This window comes from Dendrobates tinctorius, unplaced genomic scaffold, assembly GCF_039654945.1.
Source record: "Dendrobates tinctorius isolate UK_male_01 unplaced genomic scaffold, ASM3965494v1 ptg000159l, whole genome shotgun sequence".
NCBI classification, from domain to species: Eukaryota; Metazoa; Chordata; class Amphibia; order Anura; family Dendrobatidae; genus Dendrobates; species Dendrobates tinctorius.
In genome coordinates, this window is record NW_027361826.1 from 7,168,929 (window position 1) to 7,189,453 (window position 20,525).

General features: G+C 54.8%; 1 protein-coding gene and 1 long non-coding RNA gene across 2 annotated transcripts in view; one reads left to right on the forward strand and one right to left on the reverse strand.

Annotated features, from left to right (window-relative positions):
* The window catches only part of LOC141052240 (uncharacterized), a 67,026-nt gene extending 48,622 nt beyond the window's left edge, over window positions 1-18,404 (reverse strand). Inside the window, exon 1 of the long non-coding RNA XR_012220761.1 lies at window positions 18,364-18,404. This is a non-coding gene — a long non-coding RNA (uncharacterized lncRNA). The remainder of the gene's footprint in view (window positions 1-18,363) is intronic.
* Window positions 18,405-18,563: 159 nt separating this feature from the next.
* The window catches only part of GTPBP1 (GTP binding protein 1), a 100,051-nt gene continuing 98,089 nt past the window's right edge, over window positions 18,564-20,525 (forward strand). Inside the window, exon 1 of the mRNA XM_073549466.1 lies at window positions 18,564-18,782. Coding sequence (XP_073405567.1) covers window positions 18,576-18,782 — 207 coding nt within the window. The 5' untranslated portion in view covers window positions 18,564-18,575. The remainder of the gene's footprint in view (window positions 18,783-20,525) is intronic.

The following is a 20,525-nucleotide window of genomic DNA, read 5'->3' on the forward strand; positions in this document are numbered from 1 at the left end:
TTATTACTGAGCCCGCAGCAACGCACACTACACACTATTATTACTGAGCCCGCAGCACCGCACACACTGCCGCACACTACACACTATTATTACTGAGCCCCCAGCACCGCACACATTGCCGCACACTACAAACTATTATTACTGAGCCCGCAGCACCGCACACTGCCGCACACTACACACTATTATTACTGAGCCCGCAGCACCGCACACACTGCCGCACACTACACACTCACTATTATTACTGAGCCCGCAGCACCGCACACACTGCCGCACACTACACACTATTATTACTGAGCCCACAGCACCGCACACACTGCCGCACACTACACACTATTATTACTGAGCCCGCAGCACCGCACACATTGCCGCACACTACACACTATTATTACTGAGCCCGCAGCACCGCACACACTACCGCACACTACACACTATTATTACTGAGCCCGAAGCACCGCACACACTGCCGCACACTACACACTATTATTACTGAGCCCGCAGCACCGCACACACTGCCGCACACTACACACTCACTATTATTACTAAGCTGGCAGTCACCCGCACACATTGCCGCACACTACACACTATTATTACTGAGCCCGCAGCACTGCACACATTTCCGCACACTACACACTATTATTACTGATCCCGCAGCACCGCACACACTGCCGCACACTACACACTATTATTACTGAGCCCCCAGCACCGCACACATTGCCGCACACGACACACTATTATTACTGAGCCCGCAGCACCGCACACACTTCCGCACACTACACACTATTATTACGGAGTCCGCAGCACCGCACACACTGCCGCACACTACACACTCACTATTATTACTGAGCCCGCAGCACCGCACACACTGCCGCCCACTACACACTATTATTACTGAGCCCGCAGCACCGCACACACTGCCGCACACTACACACTATTAATACTGAGCCCGCAGCACCGCACACACTGCCGCACACTACACACTATTATTATTGAGCACGCAGCACCGCACACACTGCCGCACATTACACACTATTATTACTGAGCCAGCAGCACCGCACACATTGCCGCACACTACACACTATTATTACTGAGCCCGCAGCACCGCACACACTGCCGCACACTACACACTATTATTACTGAGCCCGCAGCACCGCACACACTGCCGCACACTACACACTATTATTACTGAGCCCGCAGCACCGCACACACTGCCGCACACTACACACTATTATTACTGAGCCCGCAGCACCGCACACACTGCCGCACACTACACACTCACTCTTATTACTAAGCTGGCAGTCACCCGCACACATTGCCGCACACTACACACTATTATTACTGAGCCCGCAGCACCGCACACATTGCCGCACACTACACACTATTATTACTGAGCCCGCAGCACCGCACACACTGCCGCACACTACACACTATTATTACTGAGCCCCCAGCACCGCTCACATTGCCGCACACTACACACTATTATTACTGAGTCCGCAGCACCGCACACACTGCCGCACACTACACACTATTATTACTGAGCCCGCAGCACCGCACACACTGCCGCACACTACACACTCACTATTATTACTGAGCCCGCAGCACCGCACACACTGCCGCACACTACACACTATTATTACTGAGCCCACAGCACCGCACACACTGCCGCACACTACACACTATTATTACTGAGCCCGCAGCACCGCACACATTGCCGGACACTACACACTATTATTACTGAGCCCGCAGCACCGCACACACTGCCGCACACTACACACTATTATTACTGAGCCCGCAGCACCGCACACACTGCCGCACACTACACACTATTATTACTGAGCCCGCAGCACCGCACACACTGCCGCACACTACACACTATTATTACTGAGCCCGCAGCTCCGCACACACTGCCGCACACTACACACTCACTATTATTACTGAGCCCGCAGCACCGCACACACTGCCGCACACTACACACTATTATTACTGAGCCCACAGCACCGCACACACTGCCGCACACTACACACTATTATTACTGCGCCCACAGCACCGCACACTAAACACTATTATTACTGAGCCCGCAGCACCGCACACACTGCCGCACACTACACACTATTATTACTGAGCCCGCAGCACCGCACACACTGTCGCACACTACACACTATTATTACTGATCCCGCAGCACCGCACACACTGCTGCACACTACACACTATTATTACTGAGCCCCCAGCACCGCACACATTGCCGCACACTACACACTATTATTACTGAGCCCGCAGCGCCGCACACACTGCCACACACTACACACTATTATTACTGAGCCCGCAGCACCGCACACACTGCCGCACACTACACACTATTATTACTGAGCACCCAGCACCGCACACACTGCCGCACACTACACACTATTATTACTGAGCCCGCAGCACCGCACACTGCCGCACACTACACACTATTATTACTGAGCCCGCAGCACCGCACACACTGCCGCACACTACACACTATTATTACTGAGCCCGCAGCACCGCACACACTGCCGCACACTACACACTCACTATTATTACTAAGCTGGCAGTCACCCGCACACATTGCCGCACACTACACACTATTATTACTGAGCCCGCAGCACCGCACACATTTCCGCACACTACACACTATTATTACTGAGCCCTCAGCACCGCACACACTGCCGCACACTACAGACTATTATTACTGAGCCCCCAGCACCGCACACATTGCCGCACACTACACACTATTATTACTGAGCCCGCAGCACCGCACACACTTCCGCACACTACACACTATTATTACTGAGCCCGCAGCACCGCACACACTGCCGCACACTACACACTATTATTACTGAGCCCGCAGCACCGCACACACTGCCGCACACTACACACTATTATTACTGAGCCCGCAGCACCGCACACACTGCCGCACACTACACACTATTATTACTGCGCCCGCAGCACCGCACACACTGCCGCACACTACACACTATTATTACTGAGCCCGCAGCACCGCACACACTGCCGTACACTACACACTATTATTACTGAGCCCGCAGCACCGCACACACTGCCGCACACTACACACTATTATTACTGCGCCCGCAGCACCGCACACACTGCCGCACACTACACACTATTATTACTGAGCCCGCAGCACCGCACACACTGCCGCACACTACACACTATTATTACTGCGCCCGCAGCACCGCACACACTGCCGCACACTACACACTATTATTACTGAGCCCGCAGCACCGCACACACTGCCGCACACTACACACTATTATTACTGCGCCCGCAGCACCGCACACACTGCCGCACACTACACACTATTATTACTGCGCCCGCAGCACCGCACACACTGCCGCACACTACACACTATTATTACTGAGCCCTCAGCACCGCACACACTGCCGCACACTACACTATTATTACTGAGCCCGCAGCACCGCACACACTGCCGCACACTACACACTATTATTACTGCGCCCGCAGCACCGCACACACTGCCGCACACTACACACTATTATTACTGCGCCCGCAGCACCGCACACATTGCCGCACACTACACACTATTATTACTGAGCCCGCAGCACCGCACACACTGCCGCACACTACACACTATTATTACTGCGCCCGCAGCACCGCACACACTGCCGCACACTACACACTATTATTACTGCGCCCGCAGCACCGCACACATTGCCGCACACTACACACTATTATTACTGCGCCCGCAGCACCGCACACACTGCCGCACACTACACACTATTATTACTGAGCCCGCAGCACCGCACACACTGCCGCACACTACACACTATTATTACTGAGCCCGCAGCACCGCACACACTGCCGCACACTACACACTATTATTACTGAGCCCGCAGCACCGCACACACTGCCGTACACTACACACTATTATTACTGCGCCCGCAGCACCGCACACATTGCCGTACACTACACACTATTATTACTGAGCCCGCAGCACCGCACACACTGCCGCACACTACACACTATTATTACTGAGCCCGCAGCACCGCACACACTGCCGCACACTACACACTATTATTACTGAGCCCGCAGCACCGCACACACTGCCGCACACTACACACTCACTATTATTACTGAGCCCGCAGCACCGCACACACTGCCGCACACTACACACTATTATTACTGAGCCCGCAGCATCGCACACACTTCCGCACACTACACACTATTATTACTGCGCCCGCAGCACCGCACACACTGCCGCACACTACACACTATTATTACTGAGCCCGCAGCACCGCACACACTGCCGCACACTACACACTATTATTACTGAGCCCGCAGCACCGCACACACTGCCGCACACTACACACTATTATTACTGAGCCCGCAGCACCGCACACACTGCCGCACACTACACACTATTATTACTGAGCCCGCAGCACCGCACACACTGCCGCACACTACACACTATTATTACTGAGCCCGCAGCACCGCACACACTGCCGCACACTACACACTATTATTACTGAGCCCGCAGCACCGCACACACTGCCGCACACTACACACTATTATTACTGCGCCCGCAGCACCGCACACACTGCCGCACACTACACACTATTATTACTGAGCCCGCAGCACCGCACACACTGCCGTACACTACACACTATTATTACTGAGCCCGCAGCACCGCACACACTGCCGCACACTACACACTATTATTACTGCGCCCGCAGCACCGCACACACTGCCGCACACTACACACTATTATTACTGAGCCCGCAGCACCGCACACACTGCCGCACACTACACACTATTATTACTGCGCCCGCAGCACCGCACACACTGCCGCACACTACACACTATTATTACTGAGCCCGCAGCACCGCACACACTGCCGCACACTACACACTATTATTACTGCGCCCGCAGCACCGCACACACTGCCGCACACTACACACTATTATTACTGCGCCCGCAGCACCGCACACACTGCCGCACACTACACACTATTATTACTGAGCCCTCAGCACCGCACACACTGCCGCACACTACACACTATTATTACTGAGCCCGCAGCACCGCACACACTGCCGCACACTACACACTATTATTACTGCGCCCGCAGCACCGCACACACTGCTGCACACTACACACTATTATTACTGCGCCCGCAGCACCGCACACATTGCCGCACACTACACACTATTATTACTGAGCCCGCAGCACCGCACACACTGCCGCACACTACACACTATTATTACTGCGCCCGCAGCACCGCACACACTGCCGCACACTACACACTATTATTACTGCGCCCGCAGCACCGCACACACTGCCGCACACTACACACTATTATTACTGCGCCCGCAGCACCGCACACACTGCCGCACACTACATACTATTATTACTGAGCCCGCAGCACCGCACACACTGCCGCACACTACACACTATTATTACTGAGTCCGCAGCACCGCACACACTGCCGCACACTACACACTATTATTACTGAGCCCGCAGCACCGCACACACTGCCGTACACTACACACTATTATTACTGCGCCCGCAGCACCGCACACATTGCCGTACACTACACACTATTATTACTGAGCCCGCAGCACCGCACACACTGCCGCACACTACACACTATTATTACTGAGCCCGCAGCACCGCACACACTGCCGCACACTACACACTATTATTACTGAGCCCGCAGCACCGCACACACTGCCGCACACTACACACTATTATTACTGAGCCCGCAGCACCGCACACACTGCCGCACACTACACACTATTATTACTGCGCCCGCAGCACCGCACACACTGCCGCACACTACACACTATTATTACTGAGCCCGCAGCACCGCACACACTGCCGCACACTACACACTATTATTACTGAGCCCGCAGCACCGCACACACTGCCGCACACTACACACTATTATTACTGAGCCCGCAGCACCGCACACACTGCCGCACACTACACACTATTATTACTGCGCCCGCAGCACCGCACACACTGCCGCACACTACACACTATTATTACTGCGCCCGCAGCACCGCACACACTGCCGCACACTACACACTATTATTACTGCGCCCGCAGCACCGCACACACTGCCGCACACTACACACTATTATTACTGAGCCCGCAGCACCGCACACACTGCCGCACACTACACACTATTATTACTGAGCCCGCAGCACCGCACACACTGCCGCACACTACACACTATTATTACTGAGCCCGCAGCACCGCACACACTGCCGCACACTACACACTATTATTACTGCGCCCGCAGCACCGCACACACTGCCGCACACTACACACTATTATTACTGCGCCCGTAGCACCGCACACACTGCCGCACACTACACACTATTATTACTGCGCCCGCAGCACCGCACACACTGCCGCACACTACACACTATTATTACTGCGCCCGCAGCACCGCACACACTGCCGCACACTACACACTATTATTACTGAGCCCGCAGCACCGCACACACTGCCGCACACTACACACTATTATTACTGAGCCCGCAGCACCGCACACACTGCCGCACACTACACACTATTATTACTGAGCCCGCAGCACCGCACACACTGCCGCACACTACACACTATTATTACTGAGCCCGCAGCACCGCACACACTGCCGCACACTACACACTATTATTACTGAGCCCCCAGCACCGCACACACTGCCGCACACTACTATTACTGAGCCCGCAGCACCGCACACATTGCCGCACACTACACACTATTATTACTGAGCCCGCAGCACCGCACACACTGCCGCACACTACACACTATTATTACTGAGCCCGCAGCACCGCACACACTGCCGCACACTACACACTATTATTACTGAGCCCGCAGCACCGCACACACTGCCGCACACTACACACTATTATTACTGCGCCCGCAGCACCGCACACACTGCCGCACACTACACACTATTATTACTGCGCCCGCAGCACCGCACACACTGCCGCACACTACACACTATTATTACTGAGCCCGCAGCACCGCACACACTGCCGCACACTACACACTATTATTACTGAGCCCTCAGCACCGCACACACTGCCGCACACTACACACTATTATTACTGAGCCCGCAGCACCGCACACACTGCCGCACACTACACACTATTATTACTGCGCCCGCAGCACCGCACACACTGCTGCACACTACACACTATTATTACTGCGCCCGCAGCACCGCACACATTGCCGCACACTACACACTATTATTACTGAGCCCGCAGCACCGCACACACTGCCGCACACTACACACTATTATTACTGCGCCCGCAGCACCGCACACACTGCCGCACACTACACACTATTATTACTGCGCCCGCAGCACCGCACACATTGCCGCACTCTACACACTATTATTACTGCGCCCGCAGCACCGCACACACTGCCGCACACTACACACTATTATTACTGAGCCCGCAGCACCGCACACACTGCCGCACACTACACACTATTATTACTGAGCCCGCAGCACCGCACACACTGCCGCACACTACACACTATTATTACTGAGCCCGCAGCACCGCACACACTGCCGTACACTACACACTATTATTACTGCGCCCGCAGCACCGCACACATTGCCGTACACTACACACTATTATTACTGAGCCCGCAGCACCGCACACACTGCCGCACACTACACACTATTATTACTGAGCCCGCAGCACCGCACACACTGCCGCACACTACACACTATTATTACTGAGCCCGCAGCACCGCACACACTGCCGCACACTACACACTATTATTACTGAGCCCGCAGCACCGCACACACTGCCGCACACTACACACTATTATTACTGCGCCCGCAGCACCGCACACACTGCCGCACACTACACACTATTATTACTGAGCCCGCAGCACCGCACACACTGCCGCACACTACACACTATTATTACTGAGCCCGCAGCACCGCACACACTGCCGCACACTACACACTATTATTACTGAGCCCGCAGCACCGCACACACTGCCGCACACTACACACTATTATTACTGAGCCCGCAGCACCGCACACACTGCCGCACACTACACACTATTATTACTGAGCCCGCAGCACCGCACACACTGCCGCACACTACACACTATTATTACTGAGCCCGCAGCACCGCACACACTGCCGCACACTACACACTATTATTACTGCGCCCGCAGCACCGCACACACTGCCGCACACTACACACTATTATTACTGAGCCCGCAGCACCGCACACACTGCCGTACACTACACACTATTATTACTGAGCCCGCAGCACCGCACACACTGCCGCACACTACACACTATTATTACTGCGCCCGCAGCACCGCACACACTGCCGCACACTACACACTATTATTACTGAGCTCGCAGCACCGCACACACTGCCGCACACTACACACTATTATTACTGCGCCCGCAGCACCGCACACACTGCCGCACACTACACACTATTATTACTGAGCCCGCAGCACCGCACACACTGCCGCACACTACACACTATTATTACTGCGCCCGCAGCACCGCACACACTGCCGCACACTACACACTATTATTACTGCGCCCGCAGCACCGCACACACTGCCGCACACTACACACTATTATTACTGAGCCCTCAGCACCGCACACACTGCCGCACACTACACACTATTATTACTGAGCCCGCAGCACCGCACACACTGCCGCACACTACACACTATTATTACTGCGCCCGCAGCACCGCACACACTGCCGCACACTACACACTATTATTACTGCGCCCGCAGCACCGCACACATTGCCGCACACTACACACTATTATTACTGAGCCCGCAGCACCGCACACACTGCCGCACACTACACACTATTATTACTACGCCCGCAGCACCGCACACACTGCCGCACACTACACACTATTATTACTGCGCCCGCAGCACCGCACACTACACACTATTATTACTGCGCCCGCAGCACCGCACACACTGCCGCACACTACACACTATTATTACTGAGCCCGCAGCACCGCACACACTGCCGCACACTACACACTATTATTACTGAGCCCGCAGCACCGCACACACTGCCGCACACTACACACTATTATTACTGAGCCCGCAGCACCGCACACACTGCCGTACACTACACACTATTATTACTGCGCCCGCAGCACCGCACACATTGCCGTACACTACACACTATTATTACTGAGCCCGCAGCACCGCACACACTGCCGCACACTACACACTATTATTACTGAGCCCGCAGCACCGCACACACTGCCGCACACTACACACTATTATTACTGAGCCCGCAGCACCGCACACACTGCCGTACACTACACACTATTATTACTGCGCCCGCAGCACCGCACACATTGCCGTACACTACACACTATTATTACTGAGCCCGCAGCACCGCACACACTGCCGCACACTACACACTATTATTACTGAGCCCGCAGCACCGCACACACTGCCGCACACTACACACTATTATTACTGCGCCCGCAGCACCGCACACACTGCCGCACACTACACACTATTATTACTGAGCCCGCAGCACCGCACACACTGCCGCACACTACACACTATTATTACTGAGCCCGCAGCACCGCACACACTGCCGCACACTACACACTATTATTACTGAGCCCGCAGCACCGCACACATTGCCGCACACTACACACTATTATTACTGCGCCCGCAGCACCGCACACATTGCCGTACACTACACACTATTATTACTGAGCCCGCAGCACCGCACACACTGCCGCACACTACACACTATTATTACTGAGCCCGCAGCACCGCACACACTGCCGCACACTACACACTATTATTACTGCGCCCGCAGCACCGCACACACTGCCGCACACTACACACTATTATTACTGAGCCCGCAGCACCGCACACACTGCCGCACACTACACACTATTATTACTGAGCCCGCAGCACCGCACACACTGCCGCACACTACACACTATTATTACTGAGCCCGCAGCACCGCACACATTGCCGCACACTACACACTATTATTACTGAGCCCCCAGCACCGCACACACTGCCGCACACTACACACTATTATTACTGCGCCCGCAGCACCGCACACAGTGCCGCACACTACACACTATTATTACTGAGCCCGCAGCACCGCACACACTGCCGCACACTACACACTATTATTACTGAGCCCGCAGCACCGCACACACTGCCGCACACTACACACTATTATTACTGAGCCCGCAGCACCGCACACACTGCCGCACACTACACACTATTATTACTGAGCCCGCAGCACCGCACACACTGCCGCACACTACACACTATTATTACTGAGCCCGCAGCACCGCACACACTGCCGCACACTACACACTATTATTACTGAGCCCGCAGCACCGCCGCACACTACACACTATTATTACTGAGCCCGCAGCACCGCACACATTGCCGCACACTACACACTATTATTACTGCGCCCGCAGCACCGCACACATTGCCGTACACTACACACTATTATTACTGAGCCCGCAGCACCGCACACACTGCCGCACACTACACACTATTATTACTGAGCCCGCAGCACCGCACACACTGCCGCACACTACACACTATTATTACTGCGCCCGCAGCACCGCACACACTGCCACACACTACACACTATTATTACTGAGCCCGCAGCACCGCACACACTGCCGCACACTACACACTATTATTACTGAGCCCGCAGCACCGCACACACTGCCGCACACTACACACTATTATTACTGAGCCCGCAGCTCCGCACACATTGCCGCACACTACACACTATTATTACTGAGCCCCCAGCACCGCACACACTGCCGCACACTACACACTATTATTACTGCGCCCGCAGCACCGCACACACTGCCGCACACTACACACTATTATTACTGAGCCCGCAGCACCGCACACACTGCCGCACACTACACACTATTATTACTGAGCCCGCAGCACCGCACACACTGCGGCACACTATACACTATTCTTACTGAGCCCGCAGCACCGCACACACTGCCGCTCACTACACACTATTATTACTGAGCCCGCAGCACCGCACACACTGCCGCTCACTACACACTATTATTACTGAGCCCGCAGCACCGCACACACTGCCGCATACTACACACTATTATTACTGAGCCCGCAGCACCGCACACACTGCCGCACACTACACACTATTATTACTGAGCCCGCAGCACCGCACACACTGCCGCTCACTACACACTATTATTACTGAGCCCGCAGCACCGCACACACTGCCGCACACTACACACTGTTATTACTGAGCCCCCAGCACCGCACACACTGCCGCACACTACACACTATTATTACTGAGCCCCCAGCACCGCACACACTGCCGCACACTACACACTATTATTACTGAGCCCGCAGCACCGCACACACTGCCGCACACTACACACTATTATTACTGCGCCCGCAGCACCGCACACACTGCCGCACACTACACACTATTATTACTGCGCCCGCAGCACCGCACACACTGCCGCACACTACACACTATTATTACTGAGCCCGCAGCACCGCACACACTGCCGCATACTACACACTATTATTACTGAGCCCGCAGCACCGCACACACTGCCGCACACTACACACTATTATTACTGAGCCCGCAGCACCGCACACACTGCCGCTCACTACACACTATTATTACTGAGCCCGCAGCACCGCACACACTGCCGCATACTACACACTATTATTACTGAGCCCGCAGCACCGCACACACTGCCGCACACTACACACTATTATTACTGAGCCCGCAGCACCGCACACACTGCCGCTCACTACACACTATTATTACTGAGCCCGCAGCACCGCACACACTGCCGCACACTACACACTGTTATTACTGAGCCCCCAGCACCGCACACACTGCCGCACACTACACACTATTATTACTGAGCCCCCAGCACCGCACACACTGCCGCACACTACACACTATTATTACTGAGCCCGCAGCACCGCACACACTGCCGCACACTACACACTATTATTACTGCGCCCGCAGCACCGCACACACTGCCGCACACTACACACTATTATTACTGCGCCCGCAGCACCGCACACACTGCCGCACACTACACACTATTATTACTGCGCCCGCAGCACCGCACACACTGCCGCATACTACACACTATTATTACTGAGCCCCCAGCACCGCACACACTGCCGCACACTACACACTATTATTACTGAGCCCGCAGCACCGCACACACTGCCGCACACTACACACTATTATTACTGAGCCCGCAGCACCGCACACACTGCCGCACACTACACACTATTATTACTGCGCCCGCAGCACCGCACACACTGCCGCACACTACACACTATTATTACTGCGCCCGCAGCACCGCACACACTGCCGCACACTACACACTATTATTACTGAGCCCGCAGCACCGCACACACTGCCGCACACTACACACTCACTATTATTACTGCGCCCGCAGCACCGCACACACTGCCGCATACTACACACTATTATTACTGAGCCCCCAGCACCGCACACACTGCCGCACACTACACACTATTATTACTGAGCCCGCAGCACCGCACACACTGCCGCACACTACACACTATTATTACTGCGCCCGCAGCACCGCACACACTGCCGCATACTACACACTATTATTACTGAGCCCCCAGCACCGCACACACTGCCGCACACTACACACTATTATTACTGAGCCCTCAGCACCGCACACACTGCCGCACACTACACACTATTATTACTGAGCCCGCAGCACCGCACACACTGCCGCACACTACACACTATTATTACTGAGCCCGCAGCACCGCACACACTGCCGCACACTACACACTATTATTACTGCGCCCGCAGCACCGCACACACTGCCGCACACTACACACTATTATTACTGAGCCCGCAGCACCGCACACACTGCCGCACACTACACACACTATTATTACTGCGCCCGCAGCACCGCACACACTGCCGCATACTACACACTATTATTACTGAGCCCCCAGCACCGCACACACTGCCGCACACTACACACTATTATTACTGAGCCCGCAGCACTGCACACACTGCCGCACACTACACACTATTATTACTGAGCCCGCAGCACCGCACACACTGCCGCACACTACACACTATTATTACTGAGCCCGCAGCACCGCACACACTGCCGCACACTACACACTATTATTACTGAGCCCGCAGCACCGCACACACTGCCGCACACTACACACTATTATTACTGAGCCCGCAGCACCGCACACACTGCCGCACACTACACACTATTATTACTGAGCCCGCAGCACCGCACACACTGCCGCACACTACACACTATTATTACTGAGCCCGCAGCACCGCACACACTGCCGCACACTACACACTATTATTACTGAGCCCGCAGCACCGCACACACTGCCGCACACTACACACTATTATTACTGAGCCCGCAGCACCGCACACATTGCCGCACACTACACACTATTATTACTGAGCCCGCAGCACCGCACACATTGCCGCACACTACACACTATTATTACTGAGCCCGCAGCACCGCACACACTGCCGCACACTACACACTATTATTACTGAGCCCGCAGCACCGCACACACTGCCGCACACTACACACTATTATTACTGAGCCCCCAGCACCGCACACACTGCCGCACACTACACACTATTATTACTGAGCCCGCAGCACCGCACACACTGCCGCACACTACACACTATTATTACTGCGCCCGCAGCACCGCACACACTGCCGCACACTACACACTATTATTACTGAGCCCGCAGCACCGCACACACTGCCGCACACTACACACTATTATTACTGAGCCCGCAGCACCGCACACACTGCCGCACACTACACACTATTATTACTGAGCCCGCAGCACCGCACACACTGCCGCACACTACACACTATTATTACTGAGCCCGCAGCACCGCACACACTGCCGCACACTACACACTATTATTACTGAGCCCGCAGCACCGCACACACTGCCGCACACTACACACTATTATTACTGAGCCCGCAGCACCGCACACACTGCCGCACACTACACACTATTATTACTGAGCCCGCAGCACCGCACACACTGCCGCACACTACACACTATTATTACTGAGCCCGCAGCACCGCACACACTGCCGCACACTACACACTATTATTACTGAGCCCCCAGCACTGCACACACTGCCGCACACTACACACTATTATTACTGAGCCCGCAGCACCGCACACACTGCCGCACACTACACACTATTATTACTGAGCCCGCAGCACCGCACACACTGCCGCTCACTACACACTATTATTACTGCGCCCGCAGCACCGCACACACTGCCGCACACTACACACTATTATTACTGAGCCCGCAGCACCGCACACATTGCCGCACACTACACACTATTATTACTGAGCCCGCAGCACCGCACACACTGCCGCACACTACACACTATTATTACTGAGCCCGCAGCACCGCACACACTGCCGCACACTACACACTATTATTACTGAGCCCCCAGCACCGCACACACTGCCGCACACTACACACTATTATTACTGAGCCCGCAGCACCGCACACACTGCCGCACACTACACACTATTATTACTGCGCCCGCAGCACCGCACACACTGCCGCACACTACACACTATTATTACTGAGCCCGCAGCACCGCACACACTGCCGCACACTACACACTATTATTACTGAGCCCGCAGCACCGCACACACTGCCGCACACTACACACTATTATTACTGAGCCCGCAGCACCGCACACATTGCAGCACACTACACACTATTATTACTGAGCCCGCAGCACCGCACACACTGCCGCACACTACACACTATTATTACTGAGCCCGCAGCACCGCACACACTGCCGCACACTACACACTATTATTACTGAGCCCGCAGCACCGCACACATTGCAGCACACTACACACTATTATTACTGAGCCCGCAGCACCGCACACACTGCCGCACACTACACACTATTATTACTGCGCCCGCAGCACCGCACACACTGCCGCACACTACACACTATTATTACTGCGCCCGCAGCACCGCACACACTGCCGCACACTACACACTATTATTACTGCGCCCGCAGCACCGCACACACTGCCGCACACTACACACTATTATTACTGAGCCCGCAGCACCGCACACACTGCCGCACACTACACACTATTATTACTGAGCCCGCAGCACCGCACACACTGCCGCACACTACACACTATTATTACTGAGCCCGCAGCACCGCACACACTGCCGCACACTACACACTATTATTACTGCGCCCGCAGCACCGCACACACTGCCGCACACTACACACTATTATTACTGAGCCCGCAGCACCGCACACACTGCCGCACACTACACACTATTATTACTGAGCCCGCAGCACCGCACACACTGCCGCACACTACACACTATTATTACTGAGCCCGCAGCACCGCACACACTGCCGCACACTACACACTATTATTACTGAGCCCGCAGCACCGCACACACTGCCGCACACTACACACTATTATTACTGAGCCCGCAGCACCGCACACACTGCCGCACACTACACACTATTATTACTGAGCCCGCAGCACCGCACACACTGCCGCACACTACACACTATTATTACTGCGCCCGCAGCACCGCACACACTGCCGCACACTACACACTATTATTACTGAGCCCGCAGCACCGCACACACTGCCGCACACTACACACTATTATTACTGAGCCCGCAGCACCGCACACACTGCCGCACACTACACACTATTATTACTGAGCCCGCAGCACCGCACACACTGCCGCACACTACACACTATTATTACTGCGCCCGCAGCACCGCACACACTGCCGCACACTACACACTATTATTACTGAGCCCGCAGCACCGCACACACTGCCTCACACTACACACTATTATTACTGAGCCCGCAGCACCGCACACACTGCCGCACACTACACACTATTATTACTGAGCCCGCAGCACCGCACACACTGCCGCACACTACACACTATTATTACTGAGCCCGCAGCACCGCACACACTGCCGCACACTACACACTATTATTACTGAGCCCGCAGCACCGCACACACTGCCGCACACTACACACTATTATTACTGAGCCCGCAGCACCGCACACACTGCCGCACACTACACACTATTATTACTGAGCCCGCAGCACCGCACACACTGCCGCACACTACACACTATTATTACTGAGCCCGCAGCACCGCACACACTGCCGCACACTACACACTATTATTACTGAGCCCGCAGCACCGCACACACTGCCGCACACTACACACTATTATTACTGAGCCCGCAGCACCGCACACACTGCCGCACACTACACACTATTATTACTGCGCCCGCAGCACCGCACACACTGCCGCACACTACACACTATTATTACTGAGCCCGCAGCACCGCACACACTGCCTCACACTACACACTATTATTACTGAGCCCGCAGCACCGCACACACTGCCGCACACTACACACTATTATTACTGAGCCCGCAGCACCGCACACACTGCCGCACACTACACACTATTATTACTGAGCCCCCAGCACCGCACACACTGCCGCACACTACACACTATTATTACTGAGCCCCCAGCACCGCACACACTGCCGCACACTACACACTATTATTACTGAGCCCGCAGCACCGCACACACTGCCGCACACTACACACTATTATTACTGAGCCCGCAGCACCGCACACACTGCCGCACACTACACACTATTATTACTGAGCCCGCAGCACCGCACACACTGCCGCACACTACACACTATTATTACTGAGCCCGCAGCACCGCACACACTGCGGCACACTACACACTATTATTACTGAGCACGCAGCACCGCACACACTGCCGCACACTACACACTATTATTACTGAGCCCGCAGCACCGCACACACTGCCGCACACTACACACTATTATTACTGAGCACGCAGCACCGCACACACTGCCGCACACTACACACTATTATTACTGAGCCCGCAGCACCGCACACACTGCCGCACACTACACACTATTATTACTGAGCCCCCAGCACCGCACACACTGCCGCACACTACACACTATTATTACTGAGCCCGCAGCACCGCACACACTGCCGCACACTACACACTATTATTACTGAGCCCCCAGCACCGCACACACTGCCGCACACTACACACTATTATTACTGAGCCCGCAGCACCGCACACACTGCCGCACACTACACACTATTATTACTGAGCCCGCAGCACCGCACACACTGCCGCACACTACACACTATTATTACTGAGCCCGCAGCACCGCACACACTGCCGCACACTACACACTATTATTACTGAGCCCGCAGCACCGCACACACTGCCGCACACTACACACTATTATTACTGAGCCCCCAGCACCGCACACACTGCCGCACACTACACACTATTATTACTGAGCCCGCAGCACCGCACACACTGCCGCACACTACACACTATTATTACTGAGCCCCCAGCACCGCACACACTGCCGCACACTACACACTATTATTACTGAGCCCGCAGCACCGCACACACTGCCGCACACTACACACTATTATTACTGAGCCCGCAGCACCGCACACACTGCCGCACACTACACACTATTATTACTGAGCCCGCAGCACCGCACACACTGCCGCACACTACACACTATTATTACTGAGCCCCCAGCACCGCACACACTGCCGCACACTACACACTATTATTACTGAGCCCGCAGCACCGCACACACTGCCGCACACTACACACTATTATTACTGAGCCCGCAGCACCGCACACACTGCCGCACACTACACACTATTATTACTGAGCCCGCAGCACCGCACACACTGCGGCACACTACACACTATTATTACTGAGCCCGCAGCACCGCACACACTGCGGCACACTACACACTATTATTACTGAGCCCGCAGCACCGCACACACTGCCGCACACTACACACTATTATTACTGAGCCCGCAGCACCGCACACACTGCCGCACACTACACACTATTATTACTGAGCCCGCAGCACCGCACACACTGCCGCACACTACACACTATTATTACTGAGCACGCAGCACCGCACACACTGCCGCACACTACACACTATTATTACTGAGCCCGCAGCACCGCACACACTGCCGCACACTACACACTATTATTACTGAGCCCGCAGCACCGCACACACTGCCGCACACTACACACTATTATTACTGAGCCCGCAGCACCGCACACACTGCCGCACACTATACACTATTATTACTGAGCCCGCAGCACCGCACACACTGCCGCACACTATACACTCACTATTATTACTAAAGCTGGCAGTCACCCGCAAGACCGTCACACTGCTGCGCACAACCGCACACACACTAGAAGTTATTTCCTCCGCCCACAAGGGGGCGTGTACCGTAACTTTTCTGACTGTTGGCAGGGGCGTCTCACTAATATCAGTTTTGTTGGTCTCACACAGCAACAGCCAATCAGGACTGAGGGTCAGAGCACAGAGGCGGGGCACCATGTCCATGGTAATGAGCGCCAGGAAGGTAAGCGCTAGAGTTTCCAAGATGGCGTCTCCATCAGCAGCGCAGCCGGAGCTGAGTCTGTGCGAGTCCCCGGTCCCAGCTTCAATGTTCTCTCCAGAGCCTGACGCGGAGGACTCGGATTGCAGTTACGACGGAGAACCGCTGAGGAACGGAGAGTCTGACCTGGACCTAACCAGTAAAGTAAGCGCTCAAATGGACGAGGCTTGTATATGACAGCTGGGCCCCCTGTAAGTGCACGGACAAGTGGACGTGTCACTTACCAGGGGGCCGGGATGTGGGGCCTCCGGTACAGGCTGCTAGTGCTGTGTCCTGCGGGTAGAATCATTCAGTGCGGAGGTCAGACAACCTGTAATACAGAGAGAAGCCTGTGTCCTAGACAAGTGCCTGACCCCAGGAATGGTGCGGGCTGCTCCACTGAGGGGCTCAACACATCACTAGCGCCACTGAGGGGCTCGACGCGCCACTGGTGGGCTCGACGCGTCACTGGCGGGCTCGACGCGTCACTGGCGTCACTGAGGGGCTCGACGCGCCACTGGCGGGTTCGACGCGTCACTGGCGTCACTGAGGGGCTCGACGCGCCACTGGTGCCACTGGCGGGCTCGACGCGTCACTGGCGTCACTGAGGGGCTCGACGCGTCACTGGCGTCACTGAGGGGCTCGACGCGTCACTGGCGCCACTTGCCTTTACAGTAACTACAGTTATGTGATCGTCCTGTTTGTGTAAATGCCATGGTTACATTTACATAAACCATTAACCATATGCAGAGATGATGTCTGTAACACTAAAAGTGTCTGGATGGTGCGTACAGTCGGTTGCGCGTGCCGGGGGCGTACAGTCGGTTGCGCGTGCCGGGGGCGTACAGTCGGTTGCGCGTGCCGGGGGCGTACAGTCGGTTGCGCGTGCTGGGGGCGTACAGTCGGTTGCGCGTGCCGGGGGCGTACAGTCGGTTGCGCACAGTTGGTTGCGCGTGCCGGGGGCGTACAGTCGGTTGCGCGTGCCGGGGGCGTACAGTCGGTTGCGCGTGCCGGGGGCGTACAGTCGGTTGCGCACAGTTGGTTGCGCGTGCCGGGGGCGTACAGTCGGTTGCGCACAGTCGGTTGCGCGTGCCGGGGGCGTACAGTCGGTTGCGCGTGCCGGGGGCGTACAGTCGGTTGCGCACAGTTGGTTGCGCGTGCCGGGTGCGTACAGTCGGGTGTGCGTGCCGGGGGCGTAAAGTCGGTGCACGTTATGTTTGTCGCCTGTTGTCTGCAGTTGTGACCCTTGTTCTTGTAGTGGCCATATAATGAGCTGAGGGTCACAATGAGGCGGCTGCTGCTGGATGCTATGAATGGGCTGCAGACACAGAACCTGCTCTCTCATTTGCATGACTGTGGTTTCTCCTGAGCCGTGCACATTTCCATTACCTCGCTCTGCTTGTCTATTATACATGAAGGTATTACTAGGTCTGTTTTCTGTTCGTGACAGGACAATCTGGTATCATTTATGAGAGATAATAGGCTGATGAAACGTACGGGCAACAGAATGAGAATTGTGGGTGGGGATGTCACATTCCTCTTTATACAAACTTTCTTCTATTTATAACTTGAATGTCATAAATGACCCAACAGGCTGAAACTTTTACTGCCACTTATTTCATTCCCCATCACCTCATTTGTGTTTTATTCAGTTTTCAATATTAATCCAATTTTCATTTATGGGCTTTCTTTTTTTCTTCCATTGAGCCAAAACTTTATTTTTCCATCAGCCCAGCCATATGATGGCTTTTTTTGTGGGATAAGTTGTCACATTTTGAATGTTACCATTCATTTGAACATAATTTCATTAATAATTATTTATATAGCAATAACATATTTTGCAGCACTTTACAATTAAGCATAGACATGTACAGACAACACAAATTATCACATAGTGACTTGCGAAAG